Here is a 26,170-nt window from a genome sequence, read left to right as displayed (position 1 = left end):
TGTTTATCTCTGTGTATAGACTGCATTCTTGCTTGGGGTGGGGTCTAGCTAGTCATTGGCTGCAGGAGCTGACTAGTGGCCCTCCTGGCTCAGGATGTCTGCTGCCTCTGAACTCCATTCTTCACCAGAAAGTGTCATAAAGTCTGCTCCATCGGACTCTGACTAGGACAGAGCTTGAGGAGCACCGATGAGCAATTGTACCCCTCTGTGTTCTCCTTCATCCACACCTGGAATACAGGGGAGTCCTTGATCCTCTAGGCTACTTCTTACAGGGTCTGCAAGAAGAAGTGACTGGGGGTAGGGTGAGGAGGGCAAAACCTGACCACCATCCTTGGCACCTGCCTAACCATCAATGTTGTGGGCAAGAAAGCAAATTCAGGCAAGAGTGCTGTGATGGCTCATCCATAGGAAGTGTAGGGAGGGGCAGATCATTAGTTCCAAGAGGGACTTCAGGTAGGACCAGTGTCTCAAGACATGCTAGCCTTACTTTATGTCTAGACTTTATGAAACTAAGTGACTTCTCTTCAAGTTGGGACACTGATGCCTGTAGGGAAAAAACCCCAGGCTTGGATCCTCAGAGTGTGACAAAGCCACAGGAAGAGGCAGATAGAGCCAGAGATGGAGGCATAGGGACATGTTAATAGATCTACAAAGTTACAGAGGAGACAAACACAGGAAACACCACCACTGTGAACACGGACCAACGGGTCACTCTTGGTTACCAATTCCTGTATGTCTGTGGTCGAGTAAGTGACCCGTGTGAAAGGGGGTTTGTACTGCAAACCTCCTCTTGCCCCTTCATGACAAAGAGGCAAGAAAGCAGGGCTTGTGGCCCAGAGGAACAGCAGGGCACCTGCAACGCACCTAGGTCTGGATGAAGAGGTGGAAGTTGGTGCGTGTGAACTCGTGATGGATGCTCTCGAGGAGTGCGTCCGCGTCGGTAGCCGGCTCGGGCACTCCAGTTGGCCGTGGCCGTGTGCTGTATTCCGGGGTGTATGTGAAGGAGAAGGCGCTGGGGTAGAAGAGCCCGTCTGCGCGGACCAGGCTCACCGGCACTGTGATGGGAGTGCGCAGCCAGCGCCATTCACTGCCAAAGGCGGCCACGTCGGGCACCACGCACACTAGGGACCGCGGGTTCCTGCGAACGAGGCATGGAGGTTAGGACAGGATGCCAATCATCCTACCCCCTGATCCTGGGGGCCCAAGCTGTTTTCCCCATGCCGTACCTGTACATGGTTTCTGCCTCCACATCTCCGAACCACACCTTGAGCCCGGTGTGGAAGTTCTCTCCCTGCAGTTCCAGCGTGGCCACGTCACCCCCACCACTCAGCTAGCGGAGGATGGGACCAGATGAGGGTGATAGGGTCTGGGGCCCATCCCCAGAGCAGGCAGGCTGCATGTCCTCCAGCTCCCAGCTGCCGAATGACCTTGCCCGACTCACCTCGAGGGTGCTGATGAGGGGCACCGGAGTGACTGGCTCCCGAGTACAGGCCAGGCTGGTGCTGAAGGAGAACTCCACCGACTCGGTGCCGATGATGGTCCAGCATGAGCTGTCGTTGAGCAGTGCCTTGTTGGCTTCCTTGGGACAGAGGGAGGCCTGGGAGGAGAGCCAAGGTTTGGAGCCGAAGTTTTGACAGTGGTTCCCAGTCTAATCAAATTTCCGTTCTAAGCTTTCAAGGTTATCTGCCCCTGGGAGCTTGGATGAGATCCTTATGTTTTGTCTTATCTTATTATTTTTTAATTTTTAAAATTTATTTAAGTTTTTATTTTTTATGTGCATGAGTATATTGCCTGCATGTGTGTAAGGCACCTGTGTCACACAATGCCTGAGGAGGTCAGAAGAGGGTGTCAGATCCCCTGGAACTGGAGTTACAGTCGATTGTTAGCCGCCATATGGGTGCTGGATGTGTATCTGTGTGTACAAGTTTGGTGTGTGTGTGTGTGTGTGTGTGTGTATAGGGTAGAGGCTGATGCCAAGGGTCTTCCTCAATGGCTCTTCACCTTAATTTCTCTCTCTCTCTCTCGTTCTTTTTCGGAGATAGGATCTCACTATGTATCCTTGGCTGGCCTGGAACTCCCTATGTAGACCAGGTTGGCCTTGAACTCATAGAGACCCACCTGCTTCTGTCTCCCAAGTGCTGGGATTAAGGGTGTGCACCACCACATCTGACTACTTAACCTATTTTTTTTTTTTTTAATTTGAGTCCTAGGGACTCAAATTCAGGTGCCAGAGTTGTCACAACAAGCCATCTCCCCTGCCCCAAGATTTTAAATTCTCTCACTTAAGGTAAACTAAATTCTTTGAAGCAGCTAATTTTCTAATATACTTCTTAAGATTTTGTCTACTTTTTGAGGAGGAGTGCACTAGGGTTGAACCTAGGGCTTTACGCATGCTAGGCAAGCACTTTACCACTGAGCCACATCTCCAGTTCTCTTTTTACTTTTTATTTTGAGGCAGGGTCTCACTAAATTGTTCAGGCTGGCTTTGAACTCACTGTAGCACAACAAGCCTTGAACTTTCCATTTTTTTTCTGCCTCAGTGTTACAAGTAATCTTTTTAAAGAAATAAGATTTATTTAATTTTTGTGCGTGTGTGTGACAGTAAGTGCAAGTGACATGTGCGGGAGTGCCAGCAGAGGCCAGAAGAGGGAATCAAATCCCCTAGAACTGGAGTTACAAGTGATTGTGAGCCACCTAGCTTGGGTGCTGGGACCTGAACTCTGGTCCTCTGGAAGAGCAGCAAATCCTCTTAATTGTTGAGTCATCTCTCCAGTACCACTATTTTTCAAAAATTATTTAATTAAAAAATTTTATGTGTATGAGTGTTTTGCCTGCATGTATGTAAGTGTACTATGTGTGTGCAATGCCCACAGAGGCCAGAAAGGGTGTCAGATCCCCTGGCACTGGAGTTTCCAATGGTTGTTAGCTGCCATGTGGGTGCTGGGAACTGAACCTAGATTCTCTGCAAGAACAGCCAGTGCTCTTAACTGCTGATCTGTCTCTCCAGTCCCTATCTATTATCTTTTAATATTTTAATTCTATTCATTAACATTTTACAGTTTTAGCTGGGCGTGGTGGTTCATATCTATAATCCTGCACTTGAGAGGTAAGGGCAAGAGGATCAGGAGTTCAAGGCCCGTCAGCTACTCATAAAGTCAAGTCCAGCTTGAGCTAAAAGAGATGCAGTCTCAAACAAACACACAAAACAAAAATAATTCTACAATTTAATACTTTTTGGAAAGGGATAATAATAATCATAATTGATGTTTTCTATGCATTGTGAATCTACTAACATTCTAGGATAACAGTCTTTTGGAGTATTAATTATTGTTTTTCACACTATACAGCTTTGTTTTAATATTCTATAGTTTTATTGAGTAATATTCAATGCTATTTCCTATTATGATGTTATTTACATTTTGCAATTTTATATCCCAGTAGCTATGATTCTACCAGCCCTTGGGAAGGAGTATTGTTCCATAATAGTAGTTACCATTATTTCTTCTACACTTTATGACTTTGACCTGTGGGAGGCAGTATTGCTCAGGAAGCATCCGCCATTATGGACAAGATCTCACATTCTATGCTCTCTTTATTCTAGGATGCATGGTATTCTCACCTGGAACTGCACCACCTTCTCTGTGGCAAGGCATAAGTAGGTACCACCCCCTCCTGGAGTGTCACCTGGAAACTGGAAAGCACACTTGTGCAGCTGGGATATGGGTTCATCCACATCGAGGAGGGCGCATTGTTTGGCTACTTTGCGAATGATCTGCACAAGAAATATGGTAGGAGAATGGTGGCAAGGTGCTGGGTGACCAGCGGCTGCTGTCCCAGCCGGGCTGTGCTACTCTAATAGCCACGAGAGCACAGGCATATTCCCATTAAGCACTGAGCAGTCCTAGAGTGAGAGTAGGACTTCGTGCCTTGAGGCCTCACCCCCATGGAGACCTCCCATGGAGACCACACTTCTGTAGAGATCTGTGGATACCCACACAGGTACAACCTTCCTCATACCATAGGAGGCAGCGTGATGCCTGTGACTGTGCAGACAAGCTGCACCAGGGAGCCATAGCGGATGTAGCCCTCTCGAGGTGGGAAGTCCCCGGGGGAACAGTGCTCCTCAGCTGGAGGTGAAAGAGAGCAACAAAGGTTTCAAAGGTTCCACACTTCTGCCCCAAACCCTGCCTCCTTTCCTTTGGCTCTACCTCACATCATAGGTGGCCCTGAAAGAAGCAGCTAAGGCTGAAGATTCTAATCCAGGAGAGGTCATTTGTGGCCATCCTCACAAAGGTCTGCTCCCTGGTTGCAGGCATTTAGTTGACTTAAGGGGCAAGGGTATGGCCATTGACATCAGAATAGGTTGGACGGGTCATGGAGTTACTAGGGCCATGGGCAAAGGGCCAGTTTACCTTCCTTTAAGATCTATTACGGAGACTAAACCTGTTAACATGTGGAGCACCCAGCCCACACCTGCTCTTGTGATTACCCAGGTGGAGTGTGAAGGCAGCCCACTGTCTTGCGCTGGCCACAAAAGCCCCGTCTTCCACAGAGAGGTAGCGTGTGGACACTGTCTGGGAGCGCAGGCGGTTGAAGAGGGAAACCTTTGAGCCCGAGGAGATGCATACTGTGAGGGGAGGTGGAATCAGTGGCCTGGTCTGGTGCGGTCCCTTAGACTCCCCAGATAATCATCAACCTCCTGTCCCCTGTGACAGCTTAGCTAATATGTCCACTGGCTTGGACACACTGGGCATTCACATTTTATAGCTATTCATCTAGAGCCTGCTGCAGTCCTGCTTCTGAGCCCCTGCCTGCTCCTTGGTGCTGCTGGACATCCTTGGGTTCAACGAACAGAATCTCCTTAAGGCACTCAGGGCCTGTCTTGTGGCGGGCACTGTGCTGGGTACTGAAGTGGGAATCAGATCCGGCTTTGCTCTGGAAGAGTTGCACATAAGTGCAAGCTGCTAAAATGATGTATTAAAGGCTGAATTAAAGAGGCTTTCTACGGGCAGGGAAATGAGCAGACAGGCTTCGCATACACGATTGCTCAAACAAAGATCATGTGGTATGAAAAAACCAACATTTTTTGTACACCATCTACTTTTCTTTCTTTGTGGGCACATGTCTTTGTGGGTGACCTCGCCTGTGGGTGACCTCGCCTGTGTGTGCATGCGTGTGGTGACCAGAGGTTGACTGAATATCTTCCCCTATTTCTCTACACATTATTATTATTATTATTAATATTATTATTAAGACAGGGCATCCCTGTACCCCAACTGGTCTGGAAGTCACTATGTAGACCAGGTTGGCCTCGATCTCACAGAGATCTGTCTGCCTCTGCCTCCCGAGTGCTGGGATTAAAGGCGTGCGCTCCTATGCCTGGCTCAACCTTATTTTTTGAGACGAGGCTTCTCACTGGACTGAGTACTATCCGTTTTGGCTAGAACTGACTGGCCAGAGAGCCTTGAGGATCCATCTAGCTCCATTCCCTCAGCACTTGGGTTATAGGCATGGGCAGCCATGCAGCCATGTTTAACTTTTACATGGGCGCTGGGGATCTAAAGTTAGGTTCTCATGCTTGTGCTGTAAGCACTTTACCCACCGAGACGTTATCCCACCTTCTACTTTTCTAAATACAGTATTAGGTCATTTGGTTCTTCCAACAACACTCTGTAGACCATACTATTTCTGTATAAGAGACCAGCGTTGCTCAAGATCAGGCAGCTAGTGAATAGCAGGACAGGATCCAAGCCCAGATCACCAGTCTCCAGATTCTACACTTAACCATTACACTTTGCCACCTCCCACCCACTTTTGCTTAGATCTGGGACATTCCACAGGATTTTTAAATAACAGGAAGTGAGGGGCAGGTCTAGGGGCTGGATTCTAGAGTCACATTGACTTATGGTCACTTCCAGCTGGGACACTTCGTAGGTGGGCAATCTCACACAAGTCACATGAATTTTGCTAGACCTGAATCCTTCCTTCCTTTCTCCCCGCCACCCACACTACCTCCCAGACTGACCTAGAACTCAGGATACTTCAGTTTGGGTCCCATCATCTGAGTGTGGAATTCCAGGTGTGAGCTATCATCCCTAGCTTACATACCTCTTTAAGGTCATCCCCCCATTTAAAATTTTTCTTTGTTTTTCAATATTTTATTATTTTTGTTTATTTACTTTATTTTATGTGTATGAGTGTATTGCCTACATGGATGTAAGCATGCTCCCATGGAGGTCAGAAGAGGATGTCGGGTTTCCTGGAACTGTCAGATCCCCTGGAACTGGAGTTATGGACGATTGTCAATCACTCTGTGGGAGCTGGGAATCAAACCCGGGCCCTCTGCAAGAGCAGTCAGTGCTCTTAACTTCTGAGGCATCTCTCCAGCTGGTTAAGGTCACTTTTAATCTGCCCGGAGTTTGGCACCTGACTGCATTTTTTGGTGTGTTCTGAGGCCTTCTGCGGCACCCTCTGGTGCCCACCCCGCTTTCTCTGCTTTCACACCCCTCTCTCCAGGTATGCCTTTTCTCCATATCTGAGCCAGACTCCTCCCTTCTCTGGGTTCAGACCCCACTTCTCACCCTGCACGTCTCCTCCCAATTTAAGATTTGATTGCACTGTCTTCCCCCCACCCCCCTTCTCTCACGGTCGGTGTTTTTCAGCGACTGCTTCTTCTGCGAGGGCTTGGAGATCACCTTGATGAGGCGGCTGTGGAAGGTACCCAGCTCCCGGCCCCCTCGGAGAACTAGCCGCAGCACCAGCCGGAAGTGCTTCCTCTTGTCGGCGTCAGAGATGTACAGGGTCTTTGCACAGCCGAATTCCTACGGGGCGCGTGAGGATGGAGCCTGTCTCGTCCCAATTCTCCGCCACGCGATGAGTCACCCTCCCCGCTTCCCGGGTCCCATCAGAGGTGACCAGAGGCTGCTCAAGCCTGGCTCTCAGGTTCAGCTCAGTCTCCAATCAGAACCCCACCCTTCCGGCCTCTTCTCTCCAAGCTTCTCAGAAAGGGACTAAGAGAGCTCTCTTCTGCAAAGGAGAGGCTGGGATGGGAGCAGGAACTGGACGCTGTCTCATGCGATCTCACCCTGGAGTCCGGCTGCTCTTCGAAATTCAACTTTTGCGTCTCGCCAGCGCTACTGGATGCGCCGTCCAGTCCCATATAGCCGCAGACTGTGGGTCCGGTCTCTGCAGCCTGGTGGGCTGGAAAAAGGACTAGCGTGAATTCTGGAAGGAGTCAGCAGTCAGGTGCCAGGCAAACTTGATTCTCGACACTAGAGGGCGCAGCGAGACTGGGCCTGCAACCCCCTAGCCCCGGGTCCTGCTGAGCTGGTCCTTCCTGCTGGGGAGGACAGCCCACAGTCCCCGGGGCGCCCTCACCTTGGCCTTGCAGTGGTTTCAACCTCCAGCCCGGACCCGCGAGGTAGACACAGGGAGGGGGGCAGAAGAACCTGTGAACACAGGGAATGCTGGAAATCATCCCCACGGTCTTGCGAGTCTCAAGACAGCATAAACCCAGAGAATCTTGATTATTTCTCTTCACTCCTTGAGTGTGAACCCCATTAACACAAAACGTCAGTAAGTCCTACCCAGTCTGCCTTCAAAACACATCCAGAATCGATTGGCTTCCCACCACCTCCATGTTGGTCCTAACTATTACTTTCTGCCCCACAGCCTCAGCCTTCCAGCTGTCTCTCTGTTATTATTTCTCCCTCTTTCACCTTATTTTTCACACAGCAATCAGGCTGCTTTTAAAAAACAACAGTGTGCCGGGCGTGGTGGTGCATGCCTTTAATCCCAGCACTTGGGAGGCAGAGGCCGGAGGATCTTTGTGAGTTCGAGGCCAGCCTGGTCTACATAGCAAGTTCCAGGGCAGCTGGGGTTATAGGGAGACCCTGTCTCGAAAAGATAAAACAAAACAAAACAAAAAAACCAACAGTGTGTGTGTGTGTGTGTGTGTGTGTGTGTGTGTGTGTGTGTAGCTGGTGAGATAGCTCAGAGGTTAAAAGCACTTGCTGCCCTTGTAGAGGACCTGAGTTCCCAGCACCCACACAGTGGCTCAGACTAGCCTCTGAGGGCACAAGACACACATGGTGCACATGCACACATACACATAAAATAAAAATAAATATTAAAAAACAAAATGAAACAGTTGGATCCTCAAGATGGCTCATTAAAGCCTTTCAGGAGGTCAGGAGCAAGTCTGATGACCTGAGTTCTATCCCCAGAACACACTTAAAGGTGGAAGGAGAAAGCCAACTCCAAAAAGTTGTCTTCTGACCTCCACAACCTCCATTGTGTTGTGGCATGCACATATACAATAATAACAATAAAATTACAGTATAACAGTCAAGCTGAGTACGGCGGCTCATGCCTGTAATCCCATCACTGGGGGCTGAGTAGGGATAGGGGCTGAGGCAGGAGAATTACAGTGAATTCAGGTCCAGCTTGGGCTATAGAGTGAGACCTGTCTCATCCCCTCAAAATATATGAAAACATGAGTCAAATCATGATGCCTCTCCTCTTAAAATCCTTTAGCGGTGGCCAGGTATGGTGGCACACACCTTTAATCCCAGCACTTGGGAGGCAGAGGCAGGGAGATCTCTGTGAGTTCAAGGCCAGCCTGTTCTACAAAGTGAGTTCCAGGCCAACTGGGACTATGGGGAGACCCTGTCTCAAAGAAGACCAAAAAAAAAAAATCCTTCAGTGGTTTAAAATTCTAAGTCCTCACATGATTTGGGTACAACAGTTTATGTTTCCAATTTATCTCCTATAACTTCTCCATCCTCTGTCCAGCTACTCTATATTTTTCAAATCCTGCAAGCCTAGTTGTAGAGGTCCTTGCATAGTTGGAACATACTTCCTGGTGATTTTTCATGTCTGTCTTCATACAGTATTAGCAGTTCCAGTCCCACTTCCTAAAGAACTCTTTGATCTTTCAAACTGAAGTAACCTCCTTTGGCTTCCATCAGGTGACTCTGTTCTGTTTTCCTTCTAGCTCTCATCAAAATCTGAAGTTCCTTGTTTGCTAATTTGTGGGGCTGTAACAACTGCCTGCCTCTTCCACATCTGGAAGGAGAGACTGTATCAGTCTTGTTGGGCTGGATGTCTGGTGCCCAGCAGTTGGCCAGAGTCTGTCACATGACACATGGTAAGTAGCTGAATGAATGGATAATGGCTGGATGGCTGAGGATGTGGGGATTGGAGAGTCACAGTGATTCTGCTTTAGACCCCATTGTGTGTGTGTGTGTGTGTGTGTGTGTGTGTGTGTGTGTGTGTGTATGTGTTGGGGGCTACTGTTGGCTGAGGGTCCTGGCTGACCATAGCTGAGGTTTTAGCCTTGAGGCCTTCAGGGTGTAAAAGAGACTAAGGGGTAGGGGAGGTTAGAAGGGGTGCATGGAGCTGAAGAGGCACCTACCGCTTCTCATTTCCATAAGATTTCTGGGCCACCTTGGCATGCAGGATCCGCACGGTTTGCTCACATCTGCGCTGCAGGCATGTACGCACACCTTCTCTCAGGATGGTGGCATGCTCTGGGGGTGACCTAGGAATGGGGACAGGCCAACCAGTCACAGCAGGGAGAGTCAACTGGTGAGGTGGTAGAGCCTATTGCCCAAGGTGAGTGATCCAAAATAGGAGAGATGAGGCTGTTTGATTCCCCAAGGGGCCAGGGAAAGCAGTGTTAGGCAAAGGAGATGACTTGAGTACAAGTCACGGGCTAATTTTTGGGCTTTGAGGCGCTCCATGAAGCCTGAACAGAAGCTCAGTGGGATTACCCAGGTGTCACTCTATGTGTCTGACTCCCTCCATGTTGTAGTCTAGGGCCATAGCTGTGTCACAGAAGCTACACATGATGGCACTCAAATGGAGGTGGGATATGTGGAAGTGGTAATTAAGACCTCAGGAGGTGAATACACAAGGGGAAACAACCTTTGCTGCCTGGGGGTCCAGGGCACAATCTCAGTTCCTGCAGGCAGACTCATGCAAATATGAATGAGGCTCCAAACTGGGACACCAGGATGGGGGGGATCTGAGTCTTTCAGAGGCCAGAGCAACACCCCTGGTTTTCATGAGAATTCTATTCGTATATGGGTTTTTCTTTCTTTGGTTTCAGGAAATCGAGACATTGGCCTTGCAGGATGAGCCAGGTCAGTCCTCCCGGGTCTGTGGCTTTTCAGCCTGGGTGAGGGTGGGTGTTCTCCAGGCTTGCCCAACAACAAGGGGCATTTAAAGGAGTGTGTGGTGGGAAAGATTTGGGGAATTAGCAGGTTGGAGCCTGAAGAGAGCTAAGAACTCCGAAGCTGTCCTTTTGAGTCCTTTTTCTCTTTTTCCCGAGTCTCGGTCTTTCATCACTCCTGGAAGGGACAGCAGAGGGCAAGAGTCGGGCGCGTCCTCGGAAACCCAGCCAGGCCAGGCCGGCGGCGGCCAGGACGGCTCCGCCTCTTGGGGCTCTCCTCTGGGAAGTGAATGGTGGAGGATTCCAGAGCATTCCTGCTGCCGGGAGTGTCGCCTCCCGACTCCTGCTGGAGCTGAATTCCGACCCTCAGCTCGCGCCTGCAGCTCTGAGAGTGGCAGGAGAAGGGGGCTCCGCGCTTGCCCCGCCCCGGTCCTCAAAGGAAGGGGGGCCTCGCTCCCTGCCAGTGGGAGGGGTCGCAGCCCGAGCTCCCCCTCCCCACCCGCCAGCCCCGGGTTAAATGCGGCTGCCGCCTCTGCTCGCTCCAGCTGCCTGGCAGTCCCCACCTAGGGCAAGCTGCCCACGCCGTTACCTGGTCCAACTCCCCGGGAGGCTCCGCGGGTCGCCTCCGCTCTGCAGCTGCGCCTCTGAGCTGTCCAGCAGGCTCAGGTGAGTCAAAGGGCCCGGGGGCACTGAGGGGTCTGCAGGGGAGCAGGCGGAAAACCGCATTAGGCGACAGTACTTAAACTCAGGTGCCCACGTCTGACCTGCGGTACCCTTTTCCTCTTCTGTAGGATGCTTTCCAAACTGAGCCCCCTCCAGCAAGGCCGACTAAATGGGGGCACTCCTTCCTTAATCTCCTCCCTCCAGGGTCTGGCACGATGCCAAAGTGTTCATTCCTGATCAGCACTTGAAGAATTCACAGACCTCCCCTCCCTTTCACTGGTTTGGGAAGCGTCCTCTTTAACCTCAGAGGAGTCCTGGGTTCCAGTGTCAATCGAGTGGGCCACCACCTCAAAGGGAGACTTAAGTGAAGACCCCCGGCCCCCTTGGTGAATCTACTTTCCTTTGTGGAATGAGGGGTTTGGAAAGACGAACTCGAACCAGTCGCTATTTTGACTTTCTAGGATTCCTGGGGTTGAGGTAGGGTGGTATCAAGTGCATATTTAAGGGCCTAGAGACTCCTGCAGGTTGGAACAGCACTGAGTCAAAAACCCCTTGAGCTTTTACACAGATGCTACTCAGGAGTGTTGGCCTGGGCCGGCTGGACGACGTTCCCCACCCTTCCACCTCCACCAGCAGCTGGCACGTCTAGCTAGCTCAGTCACCCTACCACGACAGGCCCTGCCAGAACGATTTGTGTTCCTCCACCAGACCTGGAAACTAAGAGGGGATGGGAAGGCGGCCTGGACCGAGAGGCACGCAGGGCCTGGCTCAGAATGGGCCCATTAACGGATCTGGGGGGGCGGGGCTGCAGTGGGTTAGGGGTGCTGGCCAGCCTCTGCCAAGAAACAGCAACAGAAAAATGGATAGAGCAGCCTGAGCGTGCTGTGCAGGGGTGGGATAGGGAACGGAAAGAAAGGGGGTTTAGTGACTCCTAGGTGCCCGGGGAACAAGGCAGCCCTGGAGGGAGAAAGGGTAGGCTCAGCTCAGTCTTCTTGGGCCTCAAATTTCCCATCCGTGCAGTGTGTGCGTGCGTGTGTGTGTGTGTGTGTGTGTGTGTGTGTGTGTGTCCCTCGTGATTCTCAGGGGACATCCTTAGAGGCTGTGGGAGGGTAAAAGCTCACCTGTTGCCTCCGCAGGGTCCATGGCTGCTCTGAGAGGCCAGGTTCGCTCTCTCACCTCCTACCCTCATATGGGATAGATCTTGTCCAAGCCTTATCGCCAAGGTCCGGGACTTCCCAGCCCCCCTGTTTGCTCTGGGCAGGCACACCTGCTGTGCAGATGTGGGCTTCCCACGGCAATGTCCAGACTCAGCATGCGCCCCCTGGCGGCCTCTCCTAGGAGCAGGCTGTGACCTCAGATGCTAAGCAACTTCCCCAGCTTGGTGGATTTTTGGCCCTGCACTGGTTCACCACTCTCAGACTGGACCCAAAAGAGCGAGTTGCTCTGTCCCATCTCCGGGTCTGTGGGTGAGGTCCAGAGTTCCTGTGTGAAGAGCAGAGGAAAAGTGGTGTGGAATGACTATTGTCTGCAGAAGGAGAGAGTGTGGAGCGCCTTGGTGGGCTGGCTCACAGACCAGCGCAGCCATGTCCTTGCTTCATGACTTTAAGCTTAAACATTGAACTTTAAGCTTCTGTTTCCAAATAGGTACAATGAAGCCAACAGCAGCCTTAAGTGTCAGAATTGAAGAGAAGACCACTAAATGCCACGGTGGATGAAGCATAGTTAACACTATAGTATTTTGGAGGGCAGTTGAGATGGTTTAGTGGGTAAAGACTGATGACCTGAATTTATTCCTATGATTCTCAGAATCCATACTGAGGAAGGAGAGAACCAACTCCCTTAAGTTGTCCTGTGAATTCTACATGGGTGCTGTAGCGTCCGCATGCTACAACAAAAAGAATCTCTTGTGATTCTTAGTAACCCCAGTGTGATGACACTTTTTATTCTGAGACATTCTGAACATACCCAAAAATAGAGATCGTGGAAACAACAACAACAACAAGAACAAAGCCATGACTCTGCCTTCAAGCATATATCCTCTCAAATTAGAGCTCAGCCAACACTCGGCTTTACTAATGTCCTTCCTACCTCCAGGCTGTGACTCCATCCTCCAAGTACCATGAGGGGCCTTCTTTGCTGGTCACTGTCTGTGCTGCTGCTCTTTCTCCAGCCCTGGGAAACTCAGCTCCAGTCCACAGGTGAGCAGGGGCCCCACCCTCGCTGTGGGAGGAGGGGGCAGAAGCAGTTCCTCCATCTGCTGCCAGCCAGGATTGCCAGGGAGAAAAAAGCGAAGGGCTTTGGAACATACAGAGTTGAGTCTGAGTTCCCCACTTCACCTCTCTAGGGCTCACTTTCCTCACCTGCAGTGTGTGGCTCCATTTTGAGTTCATGCAAAACTGTCCATTTGGTTTAATGTGTTCAATTTTCATGAAGCTTATTGAAAATATGGGAAAATGGGAAATTTCATATAAAAACACTGATCTGAGAATTTTCTTGAAAAAAAAATCAAAGTCCTGTTAAATATCTAGTTCACATGGGTATATGACAAGACGGTGCTGTAACTACCCACGTTAGGAGGAATACAGCCATTTGGGGGTGCTCATAAATCAAATACAAACAGTTCATTTATACTGCCTGCCTGATTGCTATAGACATTTGAGTTTGGGACAGCTCCTCAATGGGTAATGATCCTCAAAACAGCCCTCTGAGCTATAGAGAGGGAAATTTGTCCCATTTCCTGGCTCTGATGGACGAATGACCAGCCAACCGTGCGTCTGGTAGGTTAGTGGTATGCTGGGCGCTGCTCCGCTGGGATAACAGAATTTCTTTCAGGTTTCCCAGAGAGAAATCAGCTTTTGTTGACCATTCCCCATCCCCTATCTCCCTGCAGGTCCTAGGTGCGACACTGGGCCTCTGGATTTGGTGTTTGTGATTGACAGCTCCCGAAGCGTGCGCCCCTTCGAGTTCGAGACCATGCGGCAGTTCCTAGTGGGTCTCCTCCGGAGCCTGGACGTGGGACCCAACGCCACGCGCGTCGGCGTGATCCAGTATTCTAGTCAAGTGCAGAGTGTGTTTCCGCTTGGCGCCTTCTCGCGCCGCGAGGACATGGAGCGCGCGGTCCGCGCCTTGGTGCCGCTAGCGCAGGGCACCATGACCGGGCTGGCCATCCAGTACGCCATGAACGTGGCCTTCAGCGAGGCCGAGGGCGCACGCCCGCGGGAGGAGCGCGTGCCGCGGGTCCTCGTCATCGTAACCGACGGGCGACCTCAGGACCGGGTGGCCGAAGTGGCGGCGCAGGCGCGGGCCCGCGGCATTGAGATTTACGCGGTGGGGGTGCAGCGAGCGGACGTGGGCTCTCTGCGCGCCATGGCCTCGCCGCCGCTGGACCAGCACGTCTTCCTGGTTGAGTCCTTCGACCTCATCCAGGAGTTTGGCTTGCAGTTCCAGGGCTGGCTGTGCGGTGAGTCAGAGCGCAGGGAAGGATTCGAGTTTGCATCCCGGTTAACCCCTTCCTGTCCCGGTGGCCCGCGCTTGTCACCTCTGTCCGCCTTCCAGGTAGAGTGATCAAATTTCAGATTTGGTCCGCAGCATTCAGCTAATCTTGCTGGATCAGGGACTAGCTGTGCCCGGTGAGTCATGTGTCACTCCAGTATCAAATGCCTTTAAAACAAGAATCAGCAACACTCACTAATGAGAGCAATTGTCTGTCAGAAGTCATGTCCCGCCCACCCGAGAATGACTCCTCCCACTCTAAGGCCTGTTTATGAATGCTGTGAGATCTCTTCTAGTCACATTTATTTATTTAAAAAATATTTTATTTATTATTATTTCGGGGCTGGAGAGCTGGCTCAGCGGTTAAGAGCACTGACTGACTGTTCTGGCAGAGGATCCGGGTTCAGTTCCCAGCATCCACATGGTGGCTACTAGCCGTCCTTAACTCCAGTTCTAGGGGAATCTGAAGCCTCTTCTGACCTCCTCAGCATTGCATGACACGGGTACACTCACATACATGCAGGCAATACACTCATACACATGAGTGTATTGCCTGCATTTAAGAGTTGTGCAATGCCCAGGAAGACCAGAAGAGGGCGTCAGATCCTCTGGAACTGGAGTTACAGATGGTTGTTAGCTGCTTTGTGGGTGCTGAGAACTGAACCCAGCTCCTCTGCAAGAGCAGCTAGTGCTCTGAAGCCCTGAGTCACTCTCTAGCACCCACACTTATTTTCTTCACTTTTATTTTTTGGAGACAAGGCTTCGGATCTGATGTGTAGCTGAGGCTGGCCTTGAATTCTTGATCCTCTCTAAACCTATCTCTCAATTGTTGAAGTTACAGGCGTGCTCCATTGCCCTGACATTCTAGGCACACTTTGAATTACTCCATCTACTTTGATTTAGTACCTCTCCACCTCCCTGCATCACCCGGACCTCTGTAGTCCCACTCAACCCCACTCACACATGTGGTCCTGTGTCCTTTTCTCAGACTATTTGGCAGGGACTTCTCAAGCTCCATTCTTTCCCAAACCATCTCAAATGCACAGACCCATACCCATATCCTACTTAAGGCTATACTTGAGGATGGTGTCTACTTTGGAGCCTTCTGCCATCTGGCCTTCTCACTGGAGGCTTCGGTCCATCTGTTCCCAGCTGATTCTCATCCTGTGTGTCCTCAGGAAAGGACCTGTGTGCTGAATGGGGACATGGCTGCCAACACCATTGTGTCAACGCTCCAGGAACCTTCTACTGCACCTGTAACTCTGGGTACAAGCTAGCTGCAGATAACAGGAACTGTTTGGGTGAGAGCCACCCCTGCCCTGCAATTTCATTGTTCCTGAACCTTGTTTGGCTTCCCAGAGTCAGAGCCATGAGTTTGACCGGTCCTTTGGAAGTTAAAAGCACACCTCCTTTAACTTGAAAGCCTTAGAAAGAGGAGGTATTATTTGGGGTCACACAAGTCTTTGGTGGACCAGAACTACATGAACGACCCCACAGTTAAATGTGCTTTCTGGACCCTTCTCCTTCATTCAGCAGTTTCCTTCCTGGCTCCAATCTACCTCCCAGTCTTATTTCTTCTGATTCCTCTCAGGCATATCCTTCCAGTTTCTGTTACTTAGACACTGTCGGGATGTCTTCAGTTAGGTGGGCCTCTCTACCCTGAATGAGGTTTACTCTTACTTCTGACTCTCAGCTCTCTCTATGGGGCTCAGCCAGGCTCTCCTCTGAAAATCTTTCAAGGTCTTGTTCTTTACTTTTGTCTTCTGAAAAGCTATGATGCATGATGCCTTACTTATATGACTGGGTTTTCTTTTTGGTGAATATACGTGTCTATTTCTGTGATTGTGTATTCTACCACTTGGAGAGAGCCAAGTTAGAATCAGACACTGTGTTCAGAGCCTTCTGTGCATTCATAACAACTACTTCCATAATTTCCGCTTCACAACAACCTGGAAAAAGAGGTCATGTGGTTCCAATGACCCAGATGCTACCTGGGTCTTTTCCTTCCTTCCTTCCTTCCTTCCTTCCTTCCTTCCTTCCTTCCTTCCTTCCTTCCTTCCTTCCTTCCTTCCTTCTCTTTGAACACCCAGAGTTTCAATGAAGGTGCTGTGGAAAGTCTTTTCTAACCTTGAAATTTGCTGGTAACCAAGTTATCTGGGCTTGAGGGGAACTAGGACACAGTGGAGACTGAGTATGAGAATGGAAAGGAAATTCCGATAGAGGTACATTTCGTGACGACAGATTTTAAATTGCTTTTCTTTGTTTGTTAGGTATCTTCAATTCGAAGCACATCTATACAAAAGGCAAATGATATCACTTGTGGAAGTTCCAGTGCCTAGGAAATTCATGGACTTGTGCAAAAGTGTTAAGAAAGCTTGTTCTCGACCAATAGCTTGCTGATGGAAGTTTATTACCTAGAACCAATGAAAGATCTGCTATGGACTTGATAGTAGGCTGATCTTTCTTTTCGTTCTTTCTTTCCTTCCTTCCCTCCCTCCCTCCCTCCGTCCTTCATCCCTCCCTCCCTCTTTCTCTTCCTTCCTTCTCTCCTTCCTTCCCTCCGTCCATCCCTCCCTCCCTCTTTCTCTTTCTTTCTTTCTTTCTTTCTTTCTTTCTTTCTTTCTTTCTTTCTTTCTTTCTTTCTTTCTTTCTTTCTTTCTCAGGGTCTCCCTGTAGACCCAGCTGGTCTGGAGCTCCCTATGTAGAATAGGCTTGCCTCTATCTCACAGAGATTCCTGCCTCTGCCTCCCAAGTGAGTGCTGGGACTAAAGGTGTGTGCTACCATACCCGGCTCCACTTTATTTTTTGAGATAGGGTCTTTCACTGAACCCAGAGCTCACTGATTGGCTTGACTATTTAACTATGAGGATCTGCCTGCCCCAGTGCTAGGGTTATAGCTACCACACTTGACTTTTATGTGGGAACTGGACACCTGAACTCACATCCTCACGTTGTAAGGCAGACATTGTAACTTACTATGTAGCTATGGCTGGCCTTGAACTCACTATGTGTACAAGACTGGCCTGGAACTTATACAGATCCACCTGCCTCTACCTCCTGGATGCTAGGATTAAGGGAGTGCACCACTACACATAGTTTATTCTTTTTATTTTTTTATGTGTATGAGTGTCTTACCTGCATGTATGTAAGTGCACCCGTGTCACAGTGTCTAGGGAGGTCAAAAGAGGGCATTGTATCCCCTGGAACTGGGGTTATAGATGGTTGTTAGCCTCCATGTGGGTGCTAGGAACCAAACCAGCTCCTAAGCAAGAGCAGCCAGTGCTCTTAACCACTGAGCCATCTATCCAGTCCCCAGTTTATTCTTAAAGAGTACTTCAGGTAGCTGTGCTGCTAGATTGTGAAACACAGCCCTGAGCAAAGGCTGTCCTCATCAAGAGCAGCTCCTAAGCAAGAGCAGCCAGTGCTCTTAACCACTGAGCCATCTATCCAGTCCCCAGTTTATTCTTAAAGAGTACTTCAGGTAGCTGTGCTGCTAGATTGTGAAACACAGCCCTGAGCAAAGGCTGTCCTCATCTCTTCAGCCATTGACCCGTGTGCGGAAGGAACCCATGGCTGTGAGCACCACTGTGTCAATTCCCCAGACTCCTATTTCTGCCGCTGTCGACCTGGCTTTGCACTCCAGCAGGACCAGAGGAGCTGCAGGGGTAAGTAAGCCCTGTTGCCTTGCCCTTGCCAACATCCTGGACTGTATTCAATCAGAAGGCACATCTTGCCATTCTTCCTTTCTTCAGCCATTGACTACTGCAGCTTTGGAAACCACAGCTGCCAGCACGAGTGTGTGAGCACCCTCCTGGGGCCACAGTGCCACTGCAGAGAGGGCCACGACCTGCTGCCTGATGGGAGGAGCTGTCAGGGTGAGGTGGTATCTCTCACATTTGTGGGGGTTATAGCTGATAGAGGCTACCCCAACTCATTCTTCTCTGTTTCTTTTAAGTCAGGGACCTTTGCAATGGTGTGGACCATGGCTGTGAGTTCCAGTGTGTAAGTGAGGGCCTCTCCTACCGCTGCCTGTGCCCTGAGGGGAGGCAACTTCGGGCAGATGGCAAGAGCTGTGACCGTGAGTTATAGGCAGAAGTGGTCTGTCCACTCCTGCCCTGTTGCCTGCATTTTGTGTCCCCTCACTTTGTCCTCGTTGTAGCCCAAAGATGTAATGTGGATGTGCCTATGCTGTAACATGGATGTTGGAGGGTGTGTTTGTGTCTGATTCTGTTGCTTTTTAATCAGCCTTTTACCCTGCTGCCAAGATTGATTTCAAAATCCACATCCAATCATCTTCTCCCTTCACTCAAAACCTTTTTGTGGCTCACCAGTGTCTACAAAATAAATATCAAATGCCTTTATCCCTGAGATTTTCCAACGGTTGGGGGCAACCACATTAATGGATAATGAAATCAAATTAGTGGGATAAAACCAGCATTTAAAAAGAAAAGAATGGAAGAGAAAACAGTTTCCTGAGTTTAGGAAGTAAGTATTGCTTCATGAAGCTGAAGTTTAGTTACATGTAAGCACAGGGAACACATCATGATATATTATTATTCTCATTTTCATTGTGGCCTGTGGTCGATTTTGAAACCATCACTTTAGCTCATTACCAGATAGCTGTAGCCAACCCTTTTCAGACTGTCTCCTACTACAGTTGAACATTTTAGTCAGTCTGACCTGTCCCTTCCCAAATGTGTTGAGAGCTTCCCAGCTCTCATACCTCTGTATATGTTGTTTCCAACCTTCTAGATGCCCTTTCCTGCCTTGACAAATTTCTAATTGTCTTCAAGACTGTATTAGTCAAGTTAAGTTGCTATGACAGAGAACTGTAGACTTGGAGATTGTCTTAGTCTGTTGTCTGTCGTTATAATGAAAGTACCTGAGGTTGGGTGATTTATAAAGCATAGAGGTTTATTTGGTTCTCAGTTCTGGAGATCTGAAAGCATGGTCTCAGCATCTGCTGGGTATTGGTGAGGGCCTCATTGCTGATGGTATCACATGACAAGAGTGAGGAGAGCGTGTGTGAAAAGTGGCTTTCCTTTGTAACTACTCACTGGCATGGTCACTAATCCAATTACTTGAGACCTTCTCAATTCTTTGAGGTAGACATTAACACCCCCACCCCGACCCCGTGATGCCTGCATAACATGATTATTTCCCACTAACCCTGTTACAGCTTAGATATAAAGTGTTCCCTCTACCCCATTAACCCTGTTACAGCTTGGATATAAAGTGCTCCCTCTATCCCCGAAACTCACACATGAAAGTCCTGGTCTCTAGTGAAAAATGTTCAGAGACAAGGGTTTGGGAAATGATTAGATCATGATGGTTTGGCCTTTGTCAATGGATTAATCCAATGATGGCTTCAAAATGTGAGTAGGCCAGCTGTGGTAGTGCATTCCTTCAATCTTAGCACTCTGGAGGCAGAGGCAGGTGGATCTCTGTGAATTCCAGAACTGCCTGGTCCACATAGTGAATTCCAAGCCAACTTGAGCTACATAATGAGACCCTGCCTCAAAAAAAAATGTGGGGTCTGGAGAGATGGTTCAGTGGCTAAGAGTACTGGATGCTCTTGCAGAGGACCAGAACTCACATGGTGGCCAAAAACCATCTGTAACCCCAGTTCCAGGGAATTCAATGCCTTCTTCTGACTTCCGTGGACATTGCATGTCATGGGTGCACTTACATACATGCAGGCAATACACTCATATACATAAAATAAAAATAATAAATAAAACATTTTTTAAAATGTGAACTATTGGGCTGTTGGGATAATCAAACTGTAGAAGATGGTCCCTAGTTGCCTAGTTGGAGGAAGTGGGTCACCAGTGTCATGTTTGTGAAGAGATTACCCCCCGCCCCCGTTATAGGCCAGGCTGACATTGAACTGGCCATGTAGCTGGAGAGGACCTTGAACTCCACTGTCTGAGTGCTGGGATTGCAGGCCTGTGCTACTATACCTGGTTTTATGTGGTGTTGAGGATCAAACCCAGGGCTTCATACATGCTAAACAAGCACTCTACCAACTGCACTACATACCCAGCTCCTGAAAAGCATCTTTGTATATTTGTTTGAAGTGGGGTTTAGCTATGTACCTATGACTGCCCTCAAACTCACAGCAGTCTTCCTGCCTCAGTCTCCCAAAGGCTGAGATAATAGGCCTGTGCCACTAGGACTTACTTGAAGAGTGTCTTGACCTGGCTGCTTCCTGTCTTATAATGAAGTGTGCTGCTTTCCTTCACCTCACCTGCTGCTGCCACCTAAGACCAAAAGCAATGGAACCAGACAACCATGAACTGAAACCCTTGAAATCATGAGCTAAAATATTTTCTCCCTTAAGGTATATGTCTGGCATTTTGTCACAGTGATTCAGTCTGACTGACATGAGACCCCACCTCTTAAGGGTCTCACCACATCTCAGTACTGTTGCATTGGTGACCAAGCTTCTGGCACATTGAATTTTGGCCACAAATTGTATCTAAGCCATAACTGTGTCTTATGTCTCAGTTCTGGAAGCTCGAGAGTCTGAGACTAAGACGCTGGTGGATACAGCATCTGCTGAGGCTCTGCTTCCTGGCTTAAATACAACGGTTTCCTCGTTGTGTTCTCACATGATGGATGGCAGGAAGAAGCAAGCTCTCTAGGAACTCTTGCAAGGACATTGATTCCATTCATGACGGCTCTACCCTCAGGTCTGCATCTAATCCCAATGACCTCCCAAAGACTATCACCTTAGGGAAAAGAGATGTAGCCTACGAATTTTGCAATATACAATTATTCAGTCTGAATCAAAGACTAGATCAAATGCCACCACCTCCATACAGCTTTCCTCAGCAACTCAGGAAGAAGAAATTATTCTTGACTTGGGCTCCCTGCATGCCCCCTCATCTAGCACTTTCTCTAACTATAGCAGATGGCATGTCTGACTTACTCCACTCTATCCTGAACTCCTCATGAATCAGGATTATGTTTTCTTTGTTGTTGAGCCTCCTTCAAGGGACTCCTGAATCCCCTAGTTCAGAGCAAGGGAGGCAGTCTTATAGAGTAGTCAGGTCCAGCAGTTTGGGAGTCTGATAGACCTGGCTTCAAGACCTGGCTCAGTCACTATTAGCTATGGATTCGAGACAAATTGTTTTGTCCTTCAGAACCTCAGAGTATAGAGAATGAATATATTGCCTAAGATTACTGGAGGCATTGAGCAAATGCATAAAGCACATGGCTCAGTGCCTGACACATGGTAAATATCAGCAAATGATGTTTTTGTTGTTATTAATACTGATATGATCTTAGAACTGCGACCAATACATAGTAGATGATCAATAAATGATAGCCATGGTGGTTGTTATTACTGTTGGTTAATAAAAAGAAATGCTTTTAGCAGAGGTCTAGTTTGCACTAAGCACTTATAAATATCAAAGCCTATCACGAAGGATGATAGTAATGATGATGGTGATGTAGCACCCTGCTGGATACACAGAGTAAGGACTCATAACTGTTCTGCATTATACAGTAATTATTGACAAATGAATGGCTAGATGCATAGATAGATGGCTATTGCTAGTTAAGGGTCTGACCCCTCCATCCAAGCCTTCTTGTTGGCAGGGTGCCGGGAAGGCCATGTGGATCTGGTTCTGCTCGTGGATGGCTCCAAAAGTGTGCGCCCACAGAACTTTGAGCTGGTGAAGCGCTTCGTGAACCAGATCGTGGACTTCCTAGATGTGTCCCCTGAAGGCACACGCATAGGGCTAGTGCAATTCTCAAGTCGGGTACGCACAGAGTTCCCGCTGGGTCGTTATGGCACGGCAGCAGAGGTGAAACAGGCCGTCCTGGCTGTGGAGTACATGGAACGTGGCACTATGACAGGACTGGCACTGCGCCACATGGTGGAGCACAGCTTCTCCGAGGCGCAGGGCGCACGGCCTCGTGACCTCAATGTGCCTCGCGTTGGCCTGGTGTTCACCGACGGCCGCTCTCAGGATGACATTTCGCTGTGGGCAGCTCGCGCCAAGGAGGAAGGTGGGTTTGGCACCGGATACCCTGGGATGGGATTGAGGTGGAGTCTGGGAAGTAGTCCCCCAGGGTGCAGCCTTAAGTGACTGGGCCCTGTAGGCATCGTCATGTACGCTGTGGGCGTGGGCAAGGCGGTGGAGGAGGAGCTGCGCCAGATCGCCTCTGAACCAGCAGAGCTGCACGTGTCCTACTCTCCGGACTTCAGCACCATGACGCACCTGCTAGAGAATCTCAAGGGCAGCATCTGCCCAGGTGAGCGCTTCTTTCCGGGCGCCTGTTCTCTCACTGCCCAACCTCTGAAAGCTCTTCTCTTTACCACTCCACACACTCTTCCGGCACTCACCACACTCTGCACAGAGCCTTGTTATTTAAAGTGGCCACCAGCTGCAAGGCTGTCACCTGGTAGCTTGTTAGAAATGCAGCATTTCATGCAATCCCCAGACCCAAATGAATCATATCCTCAAGTGTTTTATGTCCAATATCAAAGTCAACGAAGCATCTGACTTGTCACTCAAATTAGTAGTGTTTAATTTGAAAAAAAAAAAACTTTAGAAAACAAGCCAAATTTAACATTCATAAATGGAATCACAGTATATATCCCTCAAACTTGCTGGAATTCAATTTTATGGACTTGGCAAAGTGATAGGACTATGTTTTAAGTACACAGAGACCTGTGATTTTTGGAAGACGTAGCCCATAAATGCAATTGCTCTACATCCGGTCCTCAGCTGGGGGAGAGGGATCAACTGTGCTTGAAGAGGGGTACAGCAGGGGGTGTCTTATAGGTGATAGAGAATTTCTTGGAGGTAATCTTGACAGTAGGATGTTTTAAAAAATATTTTATTATTTATTTTTTGTGTATGAGTGTATTACATGCATGTGTGTAAGCCCATCTGTGCCATGCAATGCCTGCAGAGGAGAAGAGGATCATTTTGCAATGACAGGATGATGGTTTCAGGAGAATGAATTATCACAAACTGACCTTGGAGCTTGTCTGAAACCTGATTCCACCGCCTACTCCTGCCTCCACTGATACTAATCTCCTTTCTTTAAAATAATTATTTTTATTTCATGTGTATGAGTGTATTTCTTACATGTGTGTAAGCCCATCTGTGCCATGCAATGCCTGCAGAGGTCAGAAGAGGACATCAGATTCCCCTGGAACTGGAGTTACAGACAGTTGTTAGCTGCCATGTGGGTGCTGGGATTCAAACTGGGGTCTTCTGCAAGAACAGACAGTGCTCTTAACTGTTGAGCCACCTCTCCAACCCCTGACAGTAGGGTCTTTAGATTCTAACCCAGGCTTAAGATTTGACTCTTTTTCAGTGTGTCAGGCACACCTACAGAGATAGGGGGCGTAGAACAGAGCTGTGCATAATACACTGGAGAATCTAGTTTGCTGTGATTCCTGTCCCACTTTCAACTCTAATAATTAGCTACGGTATTTTGAAAGCATTGGATTTCAGGACCTTCCTGCCCCGACTCTTACTTCTCCTACAGTGTGACTTGATGAGCCACTTAACTCCACCCTACCTTACCATCTTCTGTAAGAGGGAAGGATCCTCGATGCTACCTTCAGCTTTAGATTTCTAAGGGAAGTCTCGACACTCTGGTTAAGGCTCTTCATTGACTGGCTGTATAGTCCCAGGCAGATCCGTTACCTTCTGTGACCCTCGGTTCTTCCATTTCTAAAGTCAGAAGAGGTCTATGTGGAAATGCTATTGATACCAACAGTAATGTGAAAAGGTTTGGTAAGGATATATGCAAGACTGAGGTTAAGAAATAGTAGTTGAACTATAACAGCAACTTTATATGAAGGCTAAGAGTCAAGCATTATGTCCAGTACTTTATTACATGCCATGTTAAAACTTGGGGTTAGTGAGATTGGCTTAGCAGGTAAAAGCACTTGCCATGCAAGCCTAAAAACTTGGGTTTGATTCCTGGAACCCACAAAAAGCCGGATGCAGTGTCTCACATCTGTAATCCCAGCTCGCGTACAGCAAGATGGGAGGCAGAGATGGGACAGTCACCCGGAAGCTTGCAGGGTAACAAGCCTGGAATGTGCAACACAACAGAAGCCAGAGAGACTGCCTCAACAAGGCGGAAGGAGAGAACTGACTCCCGACAGTTGTTCTCTGACCTCCACATGACTGCTGTGGCATGCATGTGCCTGCATTCACACGCACACACACACACACACACACACACACACACAAGCATACACACACATACATGAATGCACACACAACATGATAAAAAAATGGCATGAACTTACAGAGGTACTATGACAAGGCTCACTATTATTTTATATACTGTTAAGAAACCATAGGTGCTAAGTTTAATTGTCTCTGCCTCTCAGGCATTGAAATGTGTGAGAATACGGACTTGGATCCATAGTTTAAACATTGCCATTGGAATCACATATTTCTGGTCTCCAACCCCCAGAGTTTCTAATTTAGTAAGCCTGGGATGGGGTTTGATAATTTGCCTTTGTGATAAATTCCTAGGTTATGTTAAAACTACCTATCCAAAGACCACAATTTAAGGAGTACTCATCTACTTGAAATACACAATACAGGGTGGACTTGTACCTGGCCAGTGTTTTAGATTTGTGCATCCTAAAGAAACCAATATCTACATGTGTCTAATAATTACAACTGATTGGAATAGAACAAAATATTTAATTCTGTTGCACAAGCCACATTTCAAGTGCTGAATAGGCACATGTCACTGGTGGTTACTGCCCTTGGCAGGGCATTTGTGGAACACCTTGGTCATTCAGAGTTTTATATGGAGAGTGCTTGCTGCTCTGACCTCTTTCTAATCAAAGTGAAGTCCAAGGATTTCAGTATCAACATCATGTGGGAGCTTTGGGGGATAGATTATCAGAGTCTTCCTCATTCTGAATCAGAATCTGTATTCTAGCATATCCCCTAGTTATTTCAGCGAGCACTGAGGTTTGAGAAATTCCTTTGCAAGCGCGCACACATACATAAAGCATTGACTCCTCATAACCCTTGGTGAATGGCTTCTTTCATTATAACCATTCTATAGATGAGGGAATTGAGGCTTAGATGGGTTGAATTTTTCCCAGTTCCTCTGGGCTCCTTGGCTAAGACTCAGGTTGGGTCAGAATCCGAAGCCTATGCATTCCTCAAGTACAGAGCCCGTGGAAGAATATCAGGGTTACAGCCACAGCCGGCTGGACCTTTCGAAGTTTCTCATTTTCCTCTGACTTTGCGCTCTGCTTTACAGAAGAGGGCATCAGTGCGGGGACAGAGCTTAGGAGCCCCTGCGAATGCGAGAGCCTCGTGGAGTTTCAGGGCCGCACGCTGGAGGCACTGGAGAGTTTGACGCAGAACCATATCCTTAGGGGCTGGAGGTGCATGGTTTGCGGGCGGGTCAAGGACTTCTCCAAAACACAGTTGCCTTCCTTAACCGCTCACTGGCCCAGCTGACAGAGCGCCTGGAGGATCTGGAGAACCAGCTGGCTAACCACAAGTGAGGGCCGCTGGGGACGTGGCCCTCGAATGATATCCGAGCACCAGCGCGGGGCAGAGCCCGAACATCTCACAGCTTGGATGTCCTGGAGGAGGAGCTGGCGGGTTCCCAGCGCTGCCTGGGACAGCTCGCCTGGACCAAAAGCCAGACTTCGCGGGGGCGAGGGAGAGGTGGTGATGGGGAAGGCGGTGCTGGACTGGCGCGCCCTCGCCTGGTGCTGCGCTTAGTTCTTTGTCGGATTTCTTTTTTTGTTTTCCTTTTCTAAAAAAAAAAAACAAAACCGTTTTCCACGGGATTGGTTTGTGGCTCTTGCTGTGCCTCCAGGGG

The 26,170-nt window shown here is 48.9% G+C and overlaps 2 protein-coding genes across 4 annotated transcripts; one reads left to right on the top strand and one right to left on the bottom strand.

Annotated features, from left to right (window-relative positions):
• Positions 1-619: 619 nt before the first annotated feature.
• On the bottom strand, positions 620-13,058 carry Rbpjl (recombination signal binding protein for immunoglobulin kappa J region like). Of its 3 annotated transcripts, XM_008836207.3 has the most exons (13): positions 12,926-13,058; positions 11,959-12,319; positions 10,764-10,872; positions 9,416-9,541; positions 7,378-7,448; positions 7,085-7,200; positions 6,647-6,821; positions 4,490-4,627; positions 4,018-4,127; positions 3,620-3,772; positions 1,442-1,597; positions 1,227-1,330; positions 620-1,138 (listed from the first exon to the last, which is right to left on the bottom strand). In XM_008836207.3, the coding sequence occupies exons 2-13, from the start codon at positions 11,978-11,980 to the stop codon at positions 865-867; spliced, it is 1,554 nt and encodes a 517-aa protein (XP_008834429.2). In that variant the 5' UTR covers positions 11,981-12,319; positions 12,926-13,058; the 3' UTR covers positions 620-864. The 3 variants fall into 3 exon arrangements, with proteins under 3 accessions (XP_008834429.2, XP_029419857.1, XP_029419821.1); XM_029563997.1 differs by lacking the exon at positions 4,490-4,627; XM_029563961.1 differs by lacking the exons at positions 11,959-12,319; positions 12,926-13,058 and having other exon boundaries at positions 10,764-11,008.
• On the top strand, positions 10,704-26,138 carry Matn4 (matrilin 4). Its single transcript, XM_008834718.2, has 11 exons — positions 10,704-10,840; positions 12,932-13,035; positions 13,728-14,297; positions 15,508-15,630; positions 17,872-17,994; positions 18,082-18,204; positions 18,285-18,407; positions 21,935-22,348; positions 22,442-22,594; positions 25,598-25,705; positions 25,789-26,138. Exons 2-11 carry the CDS (start codon positions 12,957-12,959, stop codon positions 25,845-25,847), a joined length of 1,875 nt encoding a protein of 624 aa, XP_008832940.1. The 5' UTR covers positions 10,704-10,840; positions 12,932-12,956; the 3' UTR covers positions 25,848-26,138.
• The last annotated feature ends 32 nt before the right edge of the window (positions 26,139-26,170 follow it).

The sequence above is a fragment of the Nannospalax galili genome, unplaced genomic scaffold (assembly GCF_000622305.1).
Source record: "Nannospalax galili isolate Female #2095 unplaced genomic scaffold, S.galili_v1.0 scaffold1090, whole genome shotgun sequence".
NCBI lineage: Eukaryota > Metazoa > Chordata > Mammalia > Rodentia > Spalacidae > Nannospalax > Nannospalax galili.
Note: the sequence above shows the minus strand (reverse complement) of the source record. Positions and strands in the feature narration are given on the sequence as shown.